The sequence below is a fragment of the Myotis lucifugus genome, unplaced genomic scaffold, assembly GCF_000147115.1.
Source record: "Myotis lucifugus unplaced genomic scaffold, Myoluc2.0 scaffold_513, whole genome shotgun sequence".
In the NCBI taxonomy this organism is placed as follows: domain Eukaryota; kingdom Metazoa; phylum Chordata; class Mammalia; order Chiroptera; family Vespertilionidae; genus Myotis; species Myotis lucifugus.
Window position 1 is genome coordinate 276950 of NW_005871561.1, and position 22814 is coordinate 299763.

Below are 22814 nucleotides of genomic sequence, written 5' to 3' on the forward strand. Positions count from 1 at the left end.
GGGATACTTCCCACACCAGGTCAGCCCAGCCAGGTCAGCCCTCACCATGCTGGTCAAAGGCGGCATCAAGTGCATGATGCCTGCTCTGCAGCTCACGGCACCTTCCGCTTGCCCGGGTGCAGTCCTTGCCATTTGACTATGGCTCCGATTCGACTCTCAGACCAAGCGCTTCTTAAGCAAGAAAATAATCCATCATTCCAGCTTATACACAGGAGTTTATATTCTGATTGGAGCTGGTGCCCTCATGATGCTGGTGGATTTCCTGGGCTGCTGTGAGGATGTACAGGAGCCCCAGTGCATGCTGGGATTGTCTTCTTCTTGGTGATATTTGCCTTTGAAATAGCTGCGGCCATCTGGGGATATTCCCACAAAGATGAGGTGACTAAGAACTCCAGGATTTTACACGAACACCTACCTCAAGCTGAAAGCCAAGGACAAGTCCCAGAGGGAAATGCTAAAAGCCATCCACTATACGTTGAATTGCTGTGGTGTGGCTGGGAGAGTGAAACAATTCATCTTGGACTTCTGCCTCCAAAAGGATATACTCTCAAGCATCTCAGTGAAGTCCTGCCCTGAGGCCATCAAACAGGTCTTCCAGGACAAACTCCACATCCTTGGTGTGGTGCATGAGGGTTGCCATGGTGATGATTTGGGTATGATCTGCAGTATGACCCTGTGCTGTGCTATCCCCAGGAACCGAGAGGTGGTCTGCAGTCAGCTTGTATTCCTAAGCAGGAAAGTTTACCCCTGGAGATTGTTGGTTATTTCCTCGGGGTTTTATTTTTGTTTTGTTTTTTTCCTTTTTGCAACTAACTTTAATATTCATTCTGTATTTCTACACAAAAAAGTTATCTTCTTAATGATTCCTCCAGTATTGATAGTTGAGAGATTAGGGGATTTGGTTTATAATTTTTGGTTGCTTTTGGTTCTTACTAGTATGTTAAGCAGAAATGCTACAATGAAAGGTACTATATTTGCTAGACTCTAGACAAGATATTGTACATAAAGAGAATTTTTTTGTCTTTATATTTAAAAAGGCTACTCAATTTAAGCAGATTGTAACTTATGTTGAAGATAATTTGATACATAATAAAGGGTTATTACAATTTTAAAAATCATGAAGGTAGTCCCCAGGAGTGAATGGAAAGAGCGATATCTAGAAGCCCAGGCTCCAGCCTCGGTGTGCAGGGAAGGGAAGGAGGAGAAACAGCAGTGTTTTCTTACGGGGGCTCATCTTCACCTCCCTGGGGAGGATCAATGGAGTGGCATCTCAGGGATCTTTTGGAACCAATCTCTGAGCAGGTGCAGTGGCTTTAATGTGGGGAAAACCTGGGGTCAAGTCTTGGCTCTGCCACTTCCTCCCTGGCATGTAAATAACAGCCCCACTATGAACCAGAGAAAATCCTGCTGCTCTCCGGTGGCTGCATGGAGAGTGAGCAGAAGCCTTCCACAAACGGCAGTTCCCTCTGCACTTACTCCCTTTCCAGCTCTGCCAGAGAACTGCCTCTAAAATCCAGTCTCTGGGCATGTTCATCAGATCATTCTGACGCTAATTAGAAGATGTACAAGACTCCTGATTTCTGTTTATTTCACTGGGTTAGAGACCAGGAAGGAGACTGTGGATTCTCAAGGCTAAGTCACGCAGTAACATGCAGGGAATATGAATATGAGCATCAAAGGTTACTACTCTGGAGCAGCAATAGAGAGATGTGGTTCCCTCCCAGCTGGCAGGCAGACGGGGAAAAGTAATGAGACACTGATACCAGGTGTACCGGTTAATAATGCGGATTTTTCTCAATAGATGGAGTTAAACATATGTTGATATATATGTGATTTGACATGTATGCTATTTTGTTGTATTGACAGCAAGCTTCAAAACTTCATGTGTCAAATTTTCTGAAGGTGTTAACATCATAGATATTTTTCTGCTTAAAAATTTCGTGCCAAAAAAAAAAGAGCATTTGTGGGAAGTTTTAATTCATTACTTTATTTTGAAGAAAAGTGCTGCTGAAAGTTATCGTATACTTCGGGAAGCTTATGGTGAACATGCTCCATCTCAAGATACCTGTGAACACTGGTTTAAATGCTTTAAAAGTGATATGTTGATGTGAAAGACAAAGAACGTCCAGGTCAACCGAAAAAGTTTGAAGACCAACAATTACAAGCATTATTGGATGAAGATGTGTGTCAAACTCTAAAACAACTTGCACAAAGATTAAACGTTGCTCAGCAAACAATTTCCGATTGTTTACAAGCAATGGGAAAGATTTTAAAGGAAGGAAAATGGGTGCCACATCAACTGAACGAAAGACATATGGAAAACCGAAAAGTCATCAGTAAAATATTGCTTCAACGGCATGAAAGAAAGTCTTTTTTGCATCGAATTGTGACTGGCGATGAAAAGTGGATTTATTTTGAGAATCCCAAATGCACAAAATCATGGGTTGATCCAGGTCAACCATCAACATGGACTGCAAGGCCAAATCGCTTCGGAAAGAAGACAATGCTCTGCGTTTGGTGGGATCAGGAAGGTGTGGTGTATTATGAGCTTCTAAAACCAGGTGAAACCATTAATACTGATCGCTACCGACAACAAATAATCAATTTGAACCACGCTTTGATCATGAAACAGCCAGAATGGGCCAGAAGACACGGCAAAGTAATTTTGCTTCATGATGATGCACCATCACACACTTCAAAACCAGTTAAAGACACGTTAAAAGATCTTGCCTGGGAAGTATTAACCCACCCGCCGTATTCACCAGACCTTGCTCCTTCAGATTACCACTTGTTCCGATCGATGGCACACGCACTTTCTGAGCAGCACTTCAAAATGTACGAAGAAGTGGAAAATTGGGTCTCTGAATGGTTTGCCTCAAAACAAGAAAAATTCTATTGGGACGGTATCCACAAATTACCTGAAAAATGGGGGAAATGTGTAGCTAGCAATGGACATTACTTTGAATAAAGCACTTTTGATGTTTCTCTTGAAATTATTGTGTTTTCTTTTATTACAAAATCCGCATTATTAACCGGTACACCTGGTATATTTCGTATGAAAGGCAACCAGGAAATGGTGACCAAAAGAGTTCTTAGGGGAAAAGCTTTCAACAAGAAAAGTAAAGGTCCTTGGTTGGCCGGGACACAGGAGGAACTCTACAGCTCCGCCCGTGGCACATCCACTCTGCATTTCTACAGGAGGGTGCTCAGGAAGGAAGGTAGCCAGAGGCAGTGAGCTTACTCCACAGTCTCAGAGCCGGTTATCCATGGGGGAGCGTGGGCCACCGACAACCAAATGCCTTTCCCTCCTCAGAGTGCAAAAATACAAAGCTATCTCGCACTGATGGAGGTGCAAGGGAAACAGCTACTCTTGGGATCTGTTACTGAGAATCTGGGTGGGACCCCCTTTTAGAAGGCAATTTGGCAGTCTCTATAAAAGTTTTACTTCTAGGATTCTACACCATAGAACTATATACGTGTACAAACATATGTTGCCACAGCATCTATATATATAAAAGCCTAAGTGACTGGCCGACCGGCCAGTAGCTATGACACACACTAACCACCAGGGGGCAGATGCTCAACACAGGAGATGCCGAGCGACAGCAACTTTGCAGAGTGCCCTCTCGCACTCCAGGACCCCCTGGGGGATGTCAGACTGCCAGTTTCGGCCCAATCCCCATAGGCCAGGCCGAGGGACCCCACCTGCCGGAGGGACCCTGATCACTCCGCAGAGGCCCTCAAGCCCTGGAGCCACCCCAGGTGTGGGCGGCCGGGGAGGGACCGTGGGAGGTCTTGCCCAGTCCCGCCCCGCCAGCCACCTTCTAATTAATTTCCTTTTAACGTGCATGAATCCATACACCGAGCCTCTAGCTTATAAAGACAGACAAAACAAACAAACAAATAAACAAAACACACACAACACTGCCTCCCAGTAAGAGAAAGGCTGTATAATTGTATATGCACTCTATGGAATGCGAGGTGGGCTGAAATACGCTGCCATGGAAGACCACTAAAATACACAATGGCATGACAAAGCGAGTTGTAAAGTAAAACCCACAGTAGGATCCCAGTACACAAAAGGAACTTCATGGAACCAGGACCACACACTAAGCAGCTGCTGGGGATACCTCTGGGGAGCCAACAGGGATGGAAAGTGGGAACTGGTGCTTTATACAAAATACTAGAGGCCTGGTGCACGAGATTTGTGCACTCAGGGGGGTCCCTCAGCCTGACCTGCGCCCTCTTGAAGCCTGGGAGCCCTCAAGGGATGTCCGACTGAAGGCTTAGGGGAGCGGGCTAAGCTGGCAGTCAGACATCCTTAGCACGGCTGCGGAGGCGGAAGAGGCTCCCGCCACTGCTGCTGTGCTCGCCAGCCGTGAGCCTGGTTTCTGGGCTTCTGGCTGAGCAGCACTCCCCCTGTGGGAGCTCACTGACCACCAGAGGGCAGTTCCTGCATTGAGCATCTGCCCACTGGTGGTCAGTGCGCATCATAGCAACCAGTTGTTCCACCGTTCGGTCGATTTGCATATTACCCTTTTATTATATAGGCTAATTCTGTATTGTCTGTTTAAAACAATGTGTACATTTGTTACTTTCACTTTACGTACTTTTTCTTGTCTAATTTTAAAATAAGAAAGGGTATACCCATGAGGGTCAGAATGTGACCCTCTATGGGAAGACCCCTCAGCCACCCCAAAGTGCTGCTCCCCTCTCTGCTCACCTATAATAGGGGCGGGAGAGTGTGTGCACCTTTCTCAGAGGCAGCCTTCTGACCACAATGGGGCTTTTGGGAGACTATACTCAAAAGGTGGGTACCCTCACATTTAACCGCCCCATCCTGTCCCTTAGTGGAGCTCTGAACCACCTATCATTTCATACCCTTCTCTCTAAGTCTATCAAGTTTTGAAACTGAAGTCCTCTTGGGACATTGTCTCAAATGGGAGTATGAATTTGCTGAAGTTCAATGACAAGCTGAAAGGCTGGTTCCCTCTAACTCTCCTCTCTCTCTTTCTGACCAACTCCTACTCATCCTTCAAAATCAGGTCCTCCCACAGTGCCCCTACTGGACTCACCCTGGGCACTGAAGTTATGTGTTTATCCCTTTCAGTGGAAACTCCCTGAGGGTGGTGACTGGCTCTCACACATCCCCAGCACCAACAGGGCAGGCACTCAGAAACCCTGGGGGCTGTCCTGCCTCCCCCCCACCCCCACCGCATCGCACTGCCTGACAGTACCCAGGGTGCTGAGCTGCCCCCAAGACAGGAGGTGTCTCCTCCTGAGGGACATCTATTCACTATAGGCCAAGATCATGCTACCAGCCCACATGAGGGCTCTCATTCTGCTTTGTCACTTAGCCACAGGTGACCACTCAAGTCTGCCGGTTCCATCACTGCCTCTAAATCCATAAGGCTAGGTGGCCACTCTCCCTCCCAACAAAGAAGTTTTATATAAAAACAACCATATAGTATCCTCTAGTACAGTGGTCGGCAAACTGCGGCTCAGCAAACTGCGGCTCGCGAGCCACATGCGGCTCTTTGGCCCCTTGAGTGTGGCTCTTCCACAAAATACCGACTTCTGCGCATGGGCCACGAAGTTTCAATCGCACTGTACATGTGCGCCCGCATATGGCTCGCGAGCTGCAGTTTGCTGACCACGGCTCTAGTAAATATAAAATGCTAAAAAATAAACATATTCCCCATGATACTGATGCTCTGCCTTCCTCTAGATACACATCCTTCACTTAGGTTCTGAACAATCCTGAATCTAGATGGTTGCTTAATAACATGCTCCTAAAAAGCATGCAACAACCTCATACCCATTAGGATGGCCACAATCAATAAAGCAGTGTTGGTGACACTGTGGAAAAACTGGGACCCTATGAACTGTTGGTGGGCAGGTAAAGTGGTGCAGCCACTATGGAAAAGAAGTGCCCTGCAGGGGGAACAAGATGAGCACAAGCCAGGAGAGAGCAGAAATGGAAGAAGGTGTGCAGAGCTCTGTTATACTAGACCGGAAATGGAGGAGCATGTGCAGAGCTCTTTAAAAGGATAGACAGGAAATGGAAGAGTGTGTGCAGAGCTCTTTAAAAGGATAGACAGGAAATGGAAGAGTGTGTGCAGAGCTCTGTTAGGGTAGACAGGAAATGGAAGAGCATGTGCAGAGCTCTGTTAGGGTAGACAGGAAATGGAAGAGCATGTGCAGAGCTCTGTTAGGGTAGACAGGAAATGGAAGAGCATGTGCAGAGCTCTGTTAGGGTAGACAGGAAATGGAAGAGCATGTGCAGAGCTCTGTTAGGGTAGACAGGAAATGGAAGAGCGTGTGCAGAGCTCTGTTAGGGTAGACAGGAAATGGAAGAGCATGTGCAGAGCTCTGTTAGGGTAGACAGGAAATGGAAGAGCGTGTGCAGAGCTCTGTTAGGGTAGACAGGAAATGGAAGAGCATGTGCAGAGCTCTGTTAAAGGACAGACAGGAAATGGAAGTGTGTGCAGAGCTCTGTTAAAGGACAGACAGGAAATGGAAGAGCGTGCAGAGCTCTCTTAGAGTAGACAGGAAGAAGCCCACCCAGTGAGGCCTTAAAAACCAGGTGACATAACTCGTTTGAAGGAGATAGAGAGTTCTGGAATATTTGTCTGAAATAGTGAGTGGCACAGTGTAGAAAAGGAAGGAGAATGGAAGGAAAGAGACCAATTGAATGGCACCTGCAATAGCCCAGGCAAGACTAGGGGTAAACTAAGTTAGAGGAGGTGAAAACCCAGAAGAGGAAACAAAGGTTAAAGACATTATGAAGAAAAGCAAGCAAAACCCCTCCCACTGACACTAAGCTCCACAGCCAAGAGAGGCCACAAAACCTCTGTGCCCAGTCTGGCTCCTCCACCGCCCTGCTCAGCCCCTTCCAGACCTCTCTTCCTTTTGCTGTTGCTCCCTGGAGCAATCTGCCTTTATGTTCAAAAGTATTTATGAAATTGAAATGAGTGTATCTCATGGGCACCTTACCAGAAATGTGCCATTTCATGTGACATTTTTGGTGTCAGAGTTCTCTTTCATCCGCTGTTGGATTCAATTTACCCAGTTGACAAGTGAGAAGACTGTGACACCAATCATTATAGAAACAAGCCAACCTTGATTTCCTAGTCTCTGGAAATCAAACTGTACTGTCCATCACACTCAGCAGACAGTGTGGGGGCCCTGGCAGAGGCCTCACCTCTCAAAGCACAGCAGCTCGGGGAACCAGCAGGGCCCAATCACATGACCTTTCAAGATGGCAGGTGGCAAAAATAATGTACATGATTTCTCAGGATTAGAGGAAGAAAGCAGAAAACTCTTCAAAGCACTAGCGGGACTCAACACAAAGGAACACATGCATGACTCTACTGGAAACTTCTAGGACAGGCCAAACTAACCGCTGGAGAGTTAGTCAGTGGTTCCCTCTGCAAGACTGATTGGGAGGGGGCATGAGGGAACTTTCTGGGGTGATAGTGAAAATCTACACCTTGATAGGGGTGTAGGTTACAATTGTGATGCATCTGTCAAAGCTATAACAATTAAGATTAAACATGTCATTAATTATAATTCAAAAGTAAATTATACCGCAATGAAAAATATTAGATTATATGAATACATATATGTGTGTATATACATATATACACACATACACAAACTGGATGAAAAAGGAAGATTATCTCCTGTGGAAGCTAAAGGCCTTGAGAAAAAGTAAAAGCCACTTGGATCCAGGACTTGAGCTTAAGTGTGGAAATGAATCTGGAGACCCTGTTGTTCAATCCATGTTCTTGAAATGAGTAAACAGGTAGAAGGTGACCTACCCAAAGTCATAGAGCAAATTAGCAGCAGGGCGGTGACCAATCCCAGACCTCCCAAGTCCTAGCCTGGGATTAATTTCCCTATCCTGGGTCAGTGCCAGAAAAAGCAGATAAAACAGAAGACCAAAGATTATTTTGTGAACGAATTTCATTTCAATCCTCAAACCTGGAGCTAAATAATCACCTCCACCAAGCCAGGTCTAAAACAGGAGATTAACTTTCAGACAAAAAAAAGTATTTACTTTCATGAGCCTGAGTCATGAATGGCAGACTTACTACTACTTTGCTTAGTCTCCCTGTCGGTATACAAATACTGTATCCAAATTACTGGCAAGGGCCCGGAGGAAAGTAGAAAGAGGTGGGAGTCATAAGCTGAGTTCTTCCCTAGTTTACCACTGACTCACTGTGGGGCCTTGGCGAGTCGCCTCCTGTGACATGGTAAGAAGTACAGGGGGCAGTGAGATCATGCTCCCCAGCATATGTTGCCAGCTTGACTCAAATAAACACTTTTTGAATGAATGAATGAATATTTGATTTTGTCCTGGAATTCTGGCACACAGCTCCAAAAACCCTTGGAATCTCCACAGCGCTGAGAGTCTTTGCATGATAATGCGATAACTTGGGGGGGGGGGGCAGGATAGCTTCTGGAGGAGAGCTGGTTGCCAGAAAGAACAGGCATTGCAGGTTGGGGACTTTCAGCCCACCCCCACTTCCAACCTCCAGGTGGAGAGAGGGGCTGGAGACTGAGCTAGTCGCCATTGGCCAGTGACTTAATCACACCTACCTAATGGGGTTCTGAGAACTTCCCAGTGGGCGAGCATGGAGGCACTGGGAGAATAGCACCCAGAGGCATGGAAGCTCTGCGCCCTTCCCCTCAGATCCTGCCCTAGGCGTCTCTTCTATGTAGCTGTTCCTGATTTGTATTCTTTATAGAAACCAGTAAATGTAAGTAAAAACTTTTCCTGAGGAGGAGGTCATGGGAACCCCCAATTTATAGCCCGTTGGTCAGAAGTACAGGTGGCAACTGGGGACTTTCCACTGGTGTCTGAAGTGGGGGCAGCCTGTGGGACTGAGCCCTAAACCTGTAGGGGTCTGGGATAACCCCAGATGGTTAGGTAAGAACTGAATTATAGGACACCTAGTTGGTGTCAGAAGTCTTGTTAGGGTGAAAACAGCACACCCCTATACCCTCTCTGGGCCTCAGTTTTCTCACCTGTAAAATGAGGGGGTTGAACAAAATGCTGGTCAGGCCCTTTCAACTAGAATTTGGTGATTCTTTGAATTGCCAGTTTTAAAATTTCCACCAGAGTTAATATGAGGGACTCTCGCTCTCTGGAAGCCACTAGCAAATTCCGCTTTCAAACACCAAGCAACATCATTTCTCAGGCCTATTTTGACTAATGAGATGCCAGGACTTTGTGTGCTTTCTCCTTTAAGGAGTGGCAAGAAACTCAACAATGTCCAATGGCAGGCCCTGTCCTTGTCCCCAGCTCTCAAAGACTTGCAGCCCGATTCTCTGAGATGAAAGAATCAGTCTCTCTCCATTACACTCCATTTTAAACCAAAACCCCAAACGGAATTTTTGACGTGCCTCCCAGACTACAAGGCTTGTGCTTTGGAGCTGGTAGGTAATGTCTTAAAAGCAAGGTGGTCAGCCAGACAACTTAGTATATGTTTAAATGCCCTTTTTTTCTCCCTCCAACACTATAGTTCCAAAGCAAATCCAAAGAAAAATTAAAAGACATAGTCTTCCATTACCAAGAAGAGCTTCAAGTTGTTGTTGAAAATCAAAGCCTTTAACCAAACTCTCGGAAAACTTGCTGAGATGATGAGGACTCCTGTGCCCTGAATTACACTAGGAGGACTGTCACTGGGTGAATTTTTTTTTAAAATATGTTTTTATTGATTTTTTTTAAAGAGAAAAAGGGAGAGGGAAAGAGAAGCATCATCAATCAGTTGCCTCCTGCACACCCCCTACTGGGGATCAAGCCCACAACCCGGGCATGTGCCCTGACTGGGAATAGAACCAGTGACTTCTTGGTTTACAGGTTGACGCTCAACCACTGAGCCACACCGGCCGGGCTGGGAGAATAATTTTTAATACTAAGGCAGATCTGAATTTGAGACAACTATTACCAGATTTTTAGCCACAAAGATGAATGAATGAATGAATGAATAAACAAAATGTGGTATATCCATACAATGGAATATTATTCAGGCTTAAAAAGGAAATTCTGACACAAACTCCAACATGGGTGAATCTTGTAGACATTATGCCAAGTAAAATAAGCCAGCGACAAAAGGACAAATACTATATGAGGCACTTAGAGTAGTAAATTCATAGACAGAAAATAGAATGGTGGTTGCCAGGAGCTGGGGTTGGGGAAAAAGGAGCTGTTGTTTAATGGGTACAGAGTTTCAGTTTTGCAAAATGAGAAAAGTTCTGGTAATGGTCACATAATAATATGAATGTAGTCAATGTCATGGAACTTAAAAATGATCAGAATGGAAAATTTTGTGTTATGTATATTTTACCACAATTATTTAAAAGTAAATATATAAATACAAACAGGTGTGCCCAAGCCGGTTTGGCTCAGTGGCTAGGCCTGCGGACTGAAAGGTCCCGGGTTCGATTCTGGTCAAGGGCACATGCCTGGGTTGCAGGCTCGATCCCCAATAGTGGGCGTGCAGGAGGCAGCCGATCAATGATTCTCTCTCATCATTGATGTTTCTATCTCTCTCTCCCTCTCCCTTCCTCTCTGAAATCAATAAAAATATATTTTTTTAAAAACCAGATGCCCTCATGAAACATTTAGTCTAGATGATGTGGTGGAAAGACTAACATAGTAACATATTTTGCTTTTACATCAGTGAGATCACTGATCATCTTCAGGACCCTATAAGATGTGACAAAACAAGCATTCTCGCACACACACACCTCGTCCCTGTTTACAGATCAGGAAACTGAGCATTAGAACAGTTATGGGCTCACAAAAGGCAGTCACACACAGAGGCAGAACTGACTCAAATCCAAAACAAGAAGTGCCAAATTGGAAGAGAACAAAGGGAGAGCAGTGGGCATCTGCACTGCTCTAGACTCCGTTGATGGAACTATGCTGTCTTCAGGGAATTCCCAGGTGGAGTCAGGTAAGGTCCCTTCTTGTCTAAATGGCTGCCATCTAAAAGGCAATATGAAGAGAAGTTCTGGAACGAGACTCCCTCGGTGTGGAACATGGCTCAGCCCACATGAGTCACCTTGGGCAAGTCCTCTACTCCTCTAAGCCTCCATTCCTTCATCTGTAAAGTGGAGATAATACCACTGACTTAATGGAGTTTTCAGAGAAAAAAACTTTAATAAAATAATGTGTGTAAAGCACTTACAGGGTGTGTGGCACATGGTGAAGGATCAGTAAATAATGGCTAATATTTTTAGCTTTGGAAGATGCTAAAGAAAAAGAGTGATAGAAAGGAGCCTTTGGAATGAACTGTGCAGAGTGCACTCTACCACCGGGAGGGTCACAAGGAAATAGAAAGCACCAATCCTGCCCTGCGGAGCCTCCAGCCTTAACCTGAAGACACCAGATAAATGTCACCAGGAAACGGCACAGGCAGGAGAAAAGGAATCCGCAAGTCTGAGCATGTTAGTTCCGGACAGGACACTGTGTGAGGGACTTTACACACATTCTCTCATTTGATTTGTACAAAAACCTGGAGGGTAAGAAATATTCCATTTTATTTTTTTCTTTGTTGTTATAATATTCTATTTTATAAGTGAGAGGGAAGCCAAATGAATGATACGGAACAAACACTGTGAGTTCAGAGAAGAAATTCAGCACCATAACCGGGGGGTCTAAGAACGCAGACTCGAGGAGGCAGCACGGGGAGGAGCGAAGACTCCCTCCAGGGCAGGAGGGCTGCAGGCAACACAAAACAGGCTCCAACTCTCAGTCTGGTTCTCAAAAGGCCTCTCTTCTAACCCAACAAGCTGCATCAGCAAAACAGCCAGCCTGTTATTTATATCTTTTCAGACCTTTAGGTTAGCCTAAAAAATCTAAGTCAAGAGCAACATTCCTTAATTGATGTATTTATACCCCATTCTTCACCTTATATCTCCCCTTCTCGTCCCCCGACCCCCCTCAAAAAAAAAACACAGGTAGAATATATATAGGGTGTCCAAAAAAATGTATACACACTTTGAATAATTATAAAGTCAATGTTTATTAAAATACATTTCATTTTCAAAATTGAGCTATCAGCTGTTAAAGTGTGTATACTTTTGGGGGGACCCTGTAGAAATGTGCTAAAAATGCTTGTACAATGCTGTATCTCCAAAGTATGAGAAAATGAAAAATGAAATACATAAGTATTCTGCTTAGTATATGCAATGAGAAGAATCTCAGTGAGTGTATTAAAAAAGCACATCATGATTTTTTTTCTCCATTGCATTTTTGTACGTTTTTCCAGTTTGCTACCTGGGTACACATTGTTTTTTAAAAAGCACAATTCGCCGAAACCGGTTTGGCTCAGTGGATAGAGCGTCGGCCTGCGGACTGAGGGGTCCCGGGTTCGATTCCGGTCAAGGGCACGTACCTGGGTTGCGGGCACATCCCCAGTAGGAGATGTGCAGGAGGCGGCTGATCGATGTTTCTCTCTCATCGATGTTTCTAACTCTCTATCTCTCTCCCTTCCTCTCTGTAAAAAATCAATAAAATATATTTAAAAAAAAATAAAAAGCACAATTCTATGAGACTGTTAATATCCCCAAGTGCCCGCTCCCCGCAGTGGCGCCCTTCAGTGAAGCCTGGTGCCTCAGCTCCTGCTCTTGCACATGGAAAGCAGGGCAGGCGAGGAGCAGGTACCTCAGCACATGGCTTTTGGTGTCTGGTGCTTCATAAGCTGTCCAGCTCTCAGAATGCCAGACCTCGCCCCGAGCTCCATCAACCTGTCATCTCTGATGCATCGCTGCTGTACCTCCTCATCTCTGAGGGGGCTCACAGGAAGGCTCCAGGCCTCAGAGGGACTGGCACTGCCCATACTGACTTCCTTGCAGGCCCCGTTCTGAGCAGATGAGGGCTCTGATAGTAAGAAAGAATGACCTTTTGGTGACTGTCAAGGAGAAACCTCCCTGCCTCTGTAATGACATTCGTACCGCTCCCCTCCCTAGAAATGTCTCATGGCTCCCCAGTACCACCAATGTAAGAGTCCAAACTATTTGTACTTGCCCATCATTTGAAGCCCTCCACAATCAGGTTTTATCCTACCTTTCCAGTCTCATCTTCCACAGCACTCCCCTTGCTAGGCAAACAGAACCAATTCCAACCCCCACCTACCCCTAGTACCCAGCCTTCAATCAAGCTGCTGTCGCGGACTCAAATTCTACCCATCTGTCAAAGCCCTGCGCAGCACCACCACCTCTGAGTCCTTCAGGGTTCCTCCTTCCCCCTTCCTGAGCGCTCCCTCCCCCTCCCATGGGTAACAGAACACCAGCTCTGGAGCAGAATGCTGGGTTCCACTCCAGCTCCCTCACTGCGAGCTGTGTGACCTCGTTGCTGCAGTGTCCCCATCTGCAAATGGAAATAGTAACAGTGTCTTACTCATAGTTTTATTGTGAAGTTTAAAGGACTGCAGATATATAAAGTGCCTACCTCAGTCTCTGGCACATATTAATGCAATACAGAACTTTTTAAAAAAGCAAAAGCCTTTATTATTATCACTACTTACTTCATTTATCTGTCCAATCTTGTGCCACTATTTTCTATCTTATCTGACTTAGGTACCTATATTAGCTCCCTTACTACTCTGAACATCCTTGCAAATGCTTAGTTTGCTACCTACAGACAGTCACTATTAGGCCACTGAATGAATGAATGAATTCTAAATGGTCATACTTACCCTCCTATATAATAAAAGCCTAATATGCAAATTGTCCCCAGGACCGGGAGTTTGAACAGGGGATGGCGGTGGCAGGAGGCCTGGGGAAAGGAGGCCCCCCCAGCCAGCAGGGGTGGCAGGCAGCCAGGGGAAGGGAGGCGCTCTGGCTGGCAGCCGGCAGCCGCTAAGGACCCTACCCATGCACGAATTTTGTGCACTGAGCCTCTAGCCTTCCATAAGATCCACATTTAATGTTTAAGGAAAGATAAAAAAAGATATTAAAGAAGTAGAACTTTTCACGTAGAGCAATATTCTCAAAGTGTGCTGCCTGGACCAGCAGCAGCAGCAGCACCTGGGAACTTGTTAGAATGCTAGGCCCCAGCTACTGAATCAGAAACTCTAAGAGTGGAGTCCAGCAACTGTTTGAACAAGCCTTCCAGGTGATTCTGATGAGCCTGAATCCGGGATCTGTAGAGCCGAAAGCAACATGGAATCACAGGATGAGCACTAGATCAGGAGTGGATTCTGGGTTTACCTGTCATTGACCTTGCACAAGTCATTAACCTCACAACTTCCTTATAAGCAATACAGGGACTATAGCACTCAAACAATTAAATGTTGTGAAGATTAAATGAGATCCCATGAGCAGAGTTTGCATATAGTAGGTGCTTAATAATTATAAGTTCCTTTCAGTTTTCTCCCTGTGTCTCTCACAGGGTTGTAAAGACTAAAAAAAAATTACTGCAGTAAAAGAGTTCTGCGCACTGCCAACGGTCATAGCAACCTGAGCAAGGACTAGTCATTCTTGGTACAAACAGCCACGCTAGCATCAAACGCCTAGCGTTCATGGGGCACTAGGAAGCGGGTTCTGTCCACCCCACCCAATTTACAAACATAACCCTGCAGCAGAGAATCTCCTTACAGGCTCATCAAAGCAGAACTATGGGGACAACAGATGGTCCTTCTCCCGCCCCCAATATTCTGGTCAGAATCACTGTTCTTTTCATGCAAATGAATCCAAGTCTTGGGAAAGGATTATCTAAAAAACGTTTTCCAGCCACAAGAAAAACCGCCAACACTTTCAGAGCACATGGACCTGGCTTAGGGAACTCGCGACCTATCACATCCAACTCCCAGTGGTTGGTCTTGGAGGGTTGGGATTAAGACAGTCACACTTTGAAGCCTGTTTCAGAAGAGAAAAGGTGGAAATCAAAGTAAGTAATCTTTCTTTCTCCATACTTAGTCTCTTACACCACTGCTGGCTCTCTCTCTGAAGCGCACATCCTACTCGGGAACCACCTTCCAGAATGAAGAGCAGGTTGGATGCAAGAAATGCAGGCTGTGCATGTCAGACTGTGGGCTTAGCTGCTGCTCGAGATGGGCAGACTATGTGCTCAACCACATAGCACCAGGTTAGAATATCCGCATGAGGCCAGGCATGAGACGGAGTAATAGTTACTCTGCTGACTCTGCTACTATGAGCCTAAGGCTTTGCAGCTCCAGAACACCTTTGGCGGCATATTACCGCTACTGAAGGGTCCCTAAGAGCAGCTTGTTAATATTTCTGTCCCAGAGCCTGGCACCCAACAGGCACTCAAGAAGCCTACTGAACTGGACTGATGGACTTAGGTGTGAGCCCCATGGACCGGTTGAGGGGTAGTCTTTTATGAGTGAGGAAAATGAGTGCAGAGAGACTAAAAGTGGAAGTTAGCTAAAGAATGTAGTCTTTGGTGTCACCCACCCAGAACGGGGCTTCATACTGGCCCAAACCCAACTTGCCTCCACTCCCCACAGCCACCTCTGTTCCACTCAGACTGGTGCTCACAGATGTGCCCACACCTTCCCCCCACCCCCACCCCCACCCCCCCACCCCCAATTTACCTGTCTCCAGGCACAGGGTATCCTCTTCTTTGCCTCTGGAATCCTCACCCATTCTCATGAACAGCCCTCAGACCCAAGGAAACCAGCCCCATCACCCTGGCTCTTCTGAATTCTTTTGGACTCCTAACAGCACCGGCAAGCCCACTACACGACTGAGCGCTTAGCCATGGAGTGGCCTTCTCTCAGTCGTCATTGTTCCATGCACCTCTGTCCTCCCTCCCGATACCATAACCCCCTGAGGACCAGGCAGCTGCGAAACCCCAGCTCCCCCTCTTGCCAGCCAGTCAGTCCCTTCACTCCTCTGAGCCTCAGTGTCCTCTCTCTGATGTGGAAAGACAACAGCATCTTCACAAAGCAGCTGTGAGGAGCACATAATGGCTGGAGAATTGCTTTGTGTACCCCATAGCTGCTGCTTTAATCATTAGCTTTGTTGTTTTATTTCCACATTCCCTTCCCTCCCAACGCCCTGGGGCATACTTTTAAAAGAATACTAACAATACTAAATGTCCTGAAAACCACTTTTACACTCTGTCACCACAGCACAGAATATACATTAGCACTGAACTGAACTGTGAGATTCCATAGGTATTGCCAGGTGACTGACTAGCAAGCAGGAGGCTTCACTCTGCCGGCAGGTATGGTTTTTTAAGTGATGGGGCCTGCAAGGGTACTTCCTCACAGGTCACAGACGGGCAGCTGTCCCACACAGCCTCTCAACCTAACTGTATCATTCTGTTATTAACAGTGACAGCTACAGTTTATTGAACCTCTACTATGTTCCAGGCACTAAACTGTTTTACAGCCATCAGTTCACTTAAACCTCAGGGCTCTGTGAGTACAAATCTCTCTCTCCCTCCCTCTCTCTCCCTCCTTCTCTCCCTCTCTCTCTCAGCACACTAAGGCTCAGAAGGGTTACACAATTTTCTGGGGCCCCACAGCCAACAAATGGACAAGGCAAAATTCAAAAGCCCTGTCCTCCTGACACAGCACCATGTCCTTTCCATCGGATCTGTATCCCTATGTCCCTGATATTTGCATATTTTAAATCCCCTTTAATTTCTACCTCTCAGCTGCCTTGGCATTTCACAGGTGTACAGCTTCCTATTGTAAAGGAAATAGAAAAGAAAAGACATGCCCTCCCCCAAGCTTACTGGCTCCCTCCAGTAACTGGCTGGAGTTCAACACCCAACGGAGAAAACGTGTCTGGAACATGGCTGCAGTGACAGAGCACCCGCGGAAGGGAAGAGGGGCGACGGGCGAGGGTGAGACTCTAGGGACACGTAGCGTGTAAAGGTGAGAAGAGACTTTCCAACACCCAGGGACCCTCACCCCTTACCCAAGATGTTACAACACAAAGACAAGAAAGGTTCCCAAATGCCAGTCAGCCAACGGGAGAGGCCTCCCTAAAGGCTGAAAAGTCCGCTGGACGTTCTCCATTAGAGCGAGAAATGAGTGAGCACGGCGGCCTGAGCCAGCCAGGCCTAGGGATTCCCAAGGGAAAGACCCTTGACCACCTTCCACCAACAGGCGGAGCCCAGCTTTAAAGGCAGCTCATCCACACTCCTGACCCGGCACCTGGCATCGCTCCTGCCTGGGGAAAAGGCCAACTTGCTTTGTCGTGAGGAACCCCAGCCGGTGGCCGGTTTTCCTTCGCCAGCGCTGGGCCCTCCTTACCAGGACGGCGGGCCCTCGGGCGCCCCTCCCCCGTGGCGCCGGCGGCCTCTCCAGGCCGAGCAGGCCGGCGAGCACCCCTCTGCACACGGCACCCGAAGATCGCAGCTCCGGCAAGTGTCCCATTGCAGGGAGCAGCAGTCAACGCGCAGAGACGACCACGGGGGATCAAAGCGTTAGGATTTGAAAGCACTTCCATCTCCCCTCCACGCACCTCACCTGACAGACAGGGCAAACGTCAAACCAGAAAGGGCAGTGACTTGCACAAGGTCACAGGGAGCGCCCAGGGCTCTAACCATGAAACAGCACGGCCTCCCTCCTTTCCCGAGGCAGCGGGCCCGCCGCCGCCCCCCTGCCCGGGGAACCACCCTCCGGGAACCCCGTCCCCCCTCTCCGCACCCCACCCCCCGGCCCTCGGCCAGCTGGCTGAGTGACAGTCTCATCAGCAAGCCTGGAGCAGGCCACAGTCTCGGGAGGGTGCCCGGGGGAAGGGCTGCTGGGGCTGGAGAGGAGGGACAGGGGCGAAGGGAGAGGGTGTGGGGAAGCGGGGGGCGCACGCAGTGGCCTCTCCCAGGAGCCGCCCAGCCGCCGGCACCACCTCTAAGGTACCAGGAAGGGCTGGGCCCCGACGGGTAGGGACGCGCAGAGGACCTCCACGTCCAAGGGGGGCCTCCGGGCGCCGCCTGGCAGAATGGCGCTGGCTTGGTGAGCAGGCCCAGCCAGCGGGTCCTCAGAGGCGCGATGACAAGGATGCCCGGCCCGCCCGCGGGGTGGCACCAGTGACCCGCAGAGGCCGCGGTCCCCGCCGCCGCCGCCCACCCGGACGCCCGTCCTCCGCGCGGCCTTACCGAGGCACTGCCCCACCGGGGTGCTGAACGGGTTCCCCAGCAGGAACTCCATCTTGGGCGGACAGCACGGCAGCGGCCGGCGCCCTGTCAGCCGCCGGGGTCTCCGCAGTCCCCCTCTCGCTCCCGACCTGACTGACACCTGCCCCCGCCCCACCCTCGGAACGCTCGGCTCCCTCCGCCTCCTGCCGCACTCCTATTGGGCAACGCCTGCCCGGCATTTCTCCGATTGGTCCCCACACGAAGACCCACCTACCCCCGGCGCCCGATTGGGCGAAGGAGCAAGCGAAGTCGCCGGGATCGCCGTCTAGCGTAGCGGCACCTCCCCTGGCCCGCCTCCGAACGAGTCTGTGTGTTTTGATTCATCTATATATTGGTCAATCTAGAATCCCTACTATTATTGGAGAACAGGAAAGTCAATCACTCAAGTAGGCGCAGGAAAGAGACGAGGCTAGAAAGATCCCCGCCCATGAGAAGTGCTGATTGGAGGAACATTTGTTTTCTCTAAAGCTGGTTGGTGACAGGAGTATTTCCCCACCCAGAAATGTTTTTACGCGACTTATCAACTTTCACCCAGGATGTTTACTTCTTAACTTCCCCTTAGCAACGGAGTGGCGTCTTCTGGCTCTCCTAGCAACTGAGCGGAGCGACTTTTGCGCGAACCAGCCGGGTAGCCTGCGCTTGAGAAGGTAAGACCCGGGAGCTGAATCTCTGGGAGGACTGGCAGAGCCAACAGCGCCCGACTTAACTCTTTTCTCTGACTTTTTTCTCCGAGGTACCTGGCCCAGCCCTTCTCATCTGTAAAAACGCTAGCCCTGGGCTTTCAAGCCTCTGGATTAGAAAGAAATACTAAGGAAGCATTTCCTCAGGGGGCAGGGCCCGAAGAGATTTTTTAAAAAATATTTTTTATTGATTTCAGAGAGGAAGAGAGAGAGAGAGAAACATCATTGATGAGAGAGAATCATTGATCGGTTGCCTCCCGCACACCCCATCCTGGGGATGGAGCCTGCAACCCAGGTATGTGCCCTGACGGGAATCCAACTGTGACCTTCTGGGCATTGGTTTGATGCTCAACCATTGAGCGACCCCGGCCGGCCGTCCCGAAGAGATTTTTAAGGGGTTTGATCCCCTAGGCTTCTGGCCTGATCCCTTTCTTAGAGAGAAAGGAACCTGAAAGAAAAATCCACTGATAACTTCTTCAAGAATTCAACTCTTATATCCCACTTCATAACTGTCATTAAATTATTTCTCTTATTTTTATTCTTCATCTTGGTGCTATTTAAAGAACTTTGGCTGGGCATATGGATACCCAAGTTCCACGTCTGTTCCTTGTCAGTAGATACTTGTATGACTAGACAATTTCCTTTCCCTGATGAGTCTTAGTTTTCCTACCTGGGAAATTAGGGCACTAGGAATCTTCTGTAATGGCCTCCAGAGCTGACGTAATTAAATAACACTTGTGCACTTGGTACAGAGTAAGCACTCAGTAAAGTAAACTGTTTATTTTTCAGATCCAGTTGATCCCAGATTGTTGTTTCCTAGGACAATTCTGGATCTGTTTCTTCCTGAGGAGGCTACTCCATTGAGGCGCATTCTCTACCTCCTACCTGTGGTCTTCACCAACAGAACTATCAACAGGCAAGACAACAGGAACCCAGGTTGGGTGGTAAATTATGAATAAAACCCTCTAGACTCTAGGGAGTCTAGGGAGGACTGCTTGGGCCTTGACCCTGACGCAGAACAGCTGTGGAAAACATTATGGGCAGTGACAATGATGGTCTACAGTGCCCTGGGAACAGCTCATCATGATTAAGAAATGCCTCTGGAGTCATGTTCTCCAGCTCTGCTATATACTAGATGTATAAACTTGGGCATGTGACTTGACCTAACTAGCTTCCATTTTCTTATCTGAAAACTGCAAATGACTAGTCCTACATATAAAATAAATTCCTAGAGATCTTTCACATCCACATCTCACCACCTCCTTGGTCATCTCTCACTTCAAAACTCTTGTCATTCTCAGTAGTACAACCAGAGTGAGCTTCTTTTTTTTTTAATATATTTTTATTTCAGAGAGGAAGGGGGAGGGAGAGAGAGATAGAAACATCAATGATGAGAGAAACGTTGACCAGCTGCTTCCTGCACGCCCCACACTGCAACCCAGGCATGTGCCCTGATCGGGAATCAAACCATGACCTCCTGGTTCATAGGTCAACACTCAGCCACTGAGCACACTGGCCAGGCAGAATCTTTTTTATATGACTTCTCAGTTCAATTCAACGCAGATTTGGTACACTACCAAGTATGAAGTACCTTTGCAAGAGAAGGGGGACTCCTGTCTCAGCAGGCTGAGGTTGTCTTCTGTCAGATATTTTTGACCAATATGTATGAGAGAGATTCTTCTGCCCCAGAGTGAGCTTCTTAAAATTAAAATCTTATCATGTCACTGCCCCTGCTAAGCCCCAGGAGCTTCCCAGAGCTCCTGTAGGCCTCTCCAAGCTTGTATCACTTCAGCCAAAGTGGAACATGTTCTCTTCCCACATCAGGGCCCTCACTGTGCAGTTCCCTCTCCTTCTTTCTACTCCTCCTTCAGAGCTCAGCCCCACCTCCCTGGCCAGGCCAGGTGCCCCTAATGCATGCTCTCATAGTTCCCGACACGTACAAATTTGTCATAGTTTCTAATTAAACATTTGTATGACTATATGATTTATTCTGAAACAGAGATAAGGAGATCTGTCTGTTGTAATCATAACATGTAGATATTCATTACGTGTGTGTAGACTAAATAAATGACCTTAAACAAATGTAGGCGGGAGGAATTATTCATCTAGTATAGATGGGAAATTCAAGGCTTAGCCAGGTGAGGTGAGTTGCCAAAGGATGCAAAGTCGGGGTCTAAATCCTGTCCTCGTGGGCTAGGCAGCTGCCCCACATGGCGATTGTTGGGCTGGACTGAAAGCAGCTTGATCTGACATAGGTGCCAGGCCTTGATGTGGGAGGGATGATAAGTCAGTTGAAGTTTTGAAATCAGAATTAAGAATAATTTTCCCAAGTACAGCACCTTTCTTTGAAAAAGCACAAACACCTTGCAGGTAATATCTGCCAAATACAGCACATTAAAATGTCCCCAAAGGCAACTTGGTGTCAAGTTATGGGAAATTTTAGAAAAATTTGTTTCAGAAGAGTAGGGATATAGAGAAAGGCAGAGGACTGGAAACATCTTTTGTGGGCAGGAGATGTAGCCAGTGTTGACAAATGGGAGGAGCGGGAAGATGGGAGGTGCAGATAGAGGCTAGGCATGGGGGAGGGTCGGAGGGATGGGGTTGGGGTTAGGTGAGGCTGTGCCTCCTCTGGGGGGAGAAGGAAAGGCCGCATGAGAGCTAAAAGCATGGGACATCTGATCATGCAAAATCCAGAAATGGAAGATGCATATTTACATAAGCTGCCTTCAATGGATGGTGGGGAAGGAGCGGGGAGGGTAGCTGGGCAGTGGCAGTCTAAGGCCAAGTGGCAGGATTGCCAGGCCCATCGGGTTTGTGGTGCACACCATCGCCACCAGCACTCTCTCCAAACAGAACCCAGTGGATAAAGGGCAGAGGACAGGAGCTGTCGGTGTCAAGGGCTAGCAGAGCAGGGAGGACGGGAGGTGCAGGGAGGCCCTGGTGTTGGGGACACATGCAGACAAAGATAGCAGGTGAAGTCAGCAGTGAGGTGAGAAGCAGGGTGGAAAGTAGGAGGGAGAACTGAGTTTGCAGAGGTTCAGGAGGCGGGATCTGGGGAGTGTGTCTTCCTGCGGCCCAGTCTTCGGGATGTTCTCACTCAGAGGGCTGGTGATGAGAGGAGGTCAGATGCGCCGGCTTCCCAGGGCTGTGGCTCTGCCCAGCCAGGAATGGCAGCTCGGTCATCCTCACAGTGTGACTGACCGAGTCCCCAGCTCCCCACTTTGCCTGCGGTATCTCAACCCAATTCCTTTGGACCATTAACAACAGAACCTCCTGGGTTAGTTTAAGTGAAGGAGGATTTGATGCCAGAAGTAGGAAACTCTCACGGGGCCTGAAATCAGGGACATTAGGGGCTGGAAAGCCAGCAAGAAGAAGGCAGCCTCTGTCTGTGCCAGTCTGTCTGTCCTTCTGTCTATTTTCCCCTGGATCCCCCAGATTCCCATCTCTGCTTCTCTCTGTTCATCCGCCCCACTTTCTCCCCAGCTCAAGCAACCAGCTCTGGTGGGCACTCTTATCCTGAAGCCCACGCTCACATTTCTCAGGGGAAACATGAATGACCAGCTTGGGTGGGTGTCCTCCTACACACTGGGCAACATGAGGGGGGACGCTGTGGGGAGGCGATATAGACATGGCTGTCCGGCTGGCTGAGGCTCTCAGAGAAGGCAGCTGCGGGAGAGTGTGCCTGGCTGGGGCTGCTGAGGATAATGTTCAGTGGTTGGCACCAAGAAACCTGAACAAGGGTGGGCACAGAAGCCCAAGGCCCAAGGTGACCACGGCCATAGGGAAGCTGAGCTCCAGAGGATAAGAGACCAGTGTGGCACCATCCACTTGTCCGGGGTAGGATCACAGCTGTGGTTGTGGGGCCAAGGAAGGGCACCAGGCAGGATGTGCATATGTGGTTGCCCGGGGAAGCCCTGGAGCAGCCTTAGTGCAAATGTCCTAACCCCCCGGTGTAGGGGGCCAAGCAGTGGGAGGAGGGCAGCGTTTGTGTGTCCTTACCCGCC

At 48.1% G+C, this 22814-nt stretch overlaps 2 protein-coding genes and 1 pseudogene across 2 annotated transcripts in view; 2 read left to right on the plus strand and 1 right to left on the minus strand.

Moving 5' to 3' along the window:
• The window catches only part of TOM1L2 (target of myb1 like 2 membrane trafficking protein), a 90270-nt gene extending 72018 nt beyond the window's left edge, over window positions 1–18252 (minus strand). Inside the window, exon 1 of the mRNA XM_014446214.2 lies at window positions 18092–18252. Within this exon, the coding sequence (XP_014301700.2) occupies window positions 18092–18143 (52 nt within the window). The 5' untranslated portion in view covers window positions 18144–18252. The remainder of the gene's footprint in view (window positions 1–18091) is intronic.
• LOC102442933 lies at window positions 230–17423 on the plus strand (annotated as a pseudogene).
• Window positions 18253–18330: 78 nt separating the features above from the next.
• DRC3 (dynein regulatory complex subunit 3) overlaps window positions 18331–22814 on the plus strand; it is a 47232-nt gene continuing 42748 nt past the window's right edge. Inside the window, exons 1-2 of the mRNA XM_023745062.1 lie at window positions 18331–18777; window positions 19600–19746. The gene's annotated coding sequence lies outside the window, so the exon portion shown is untranslated. The remainder of the gene's footprint in view (window positions 18778–19599; window positions 19747–22814) is intronic.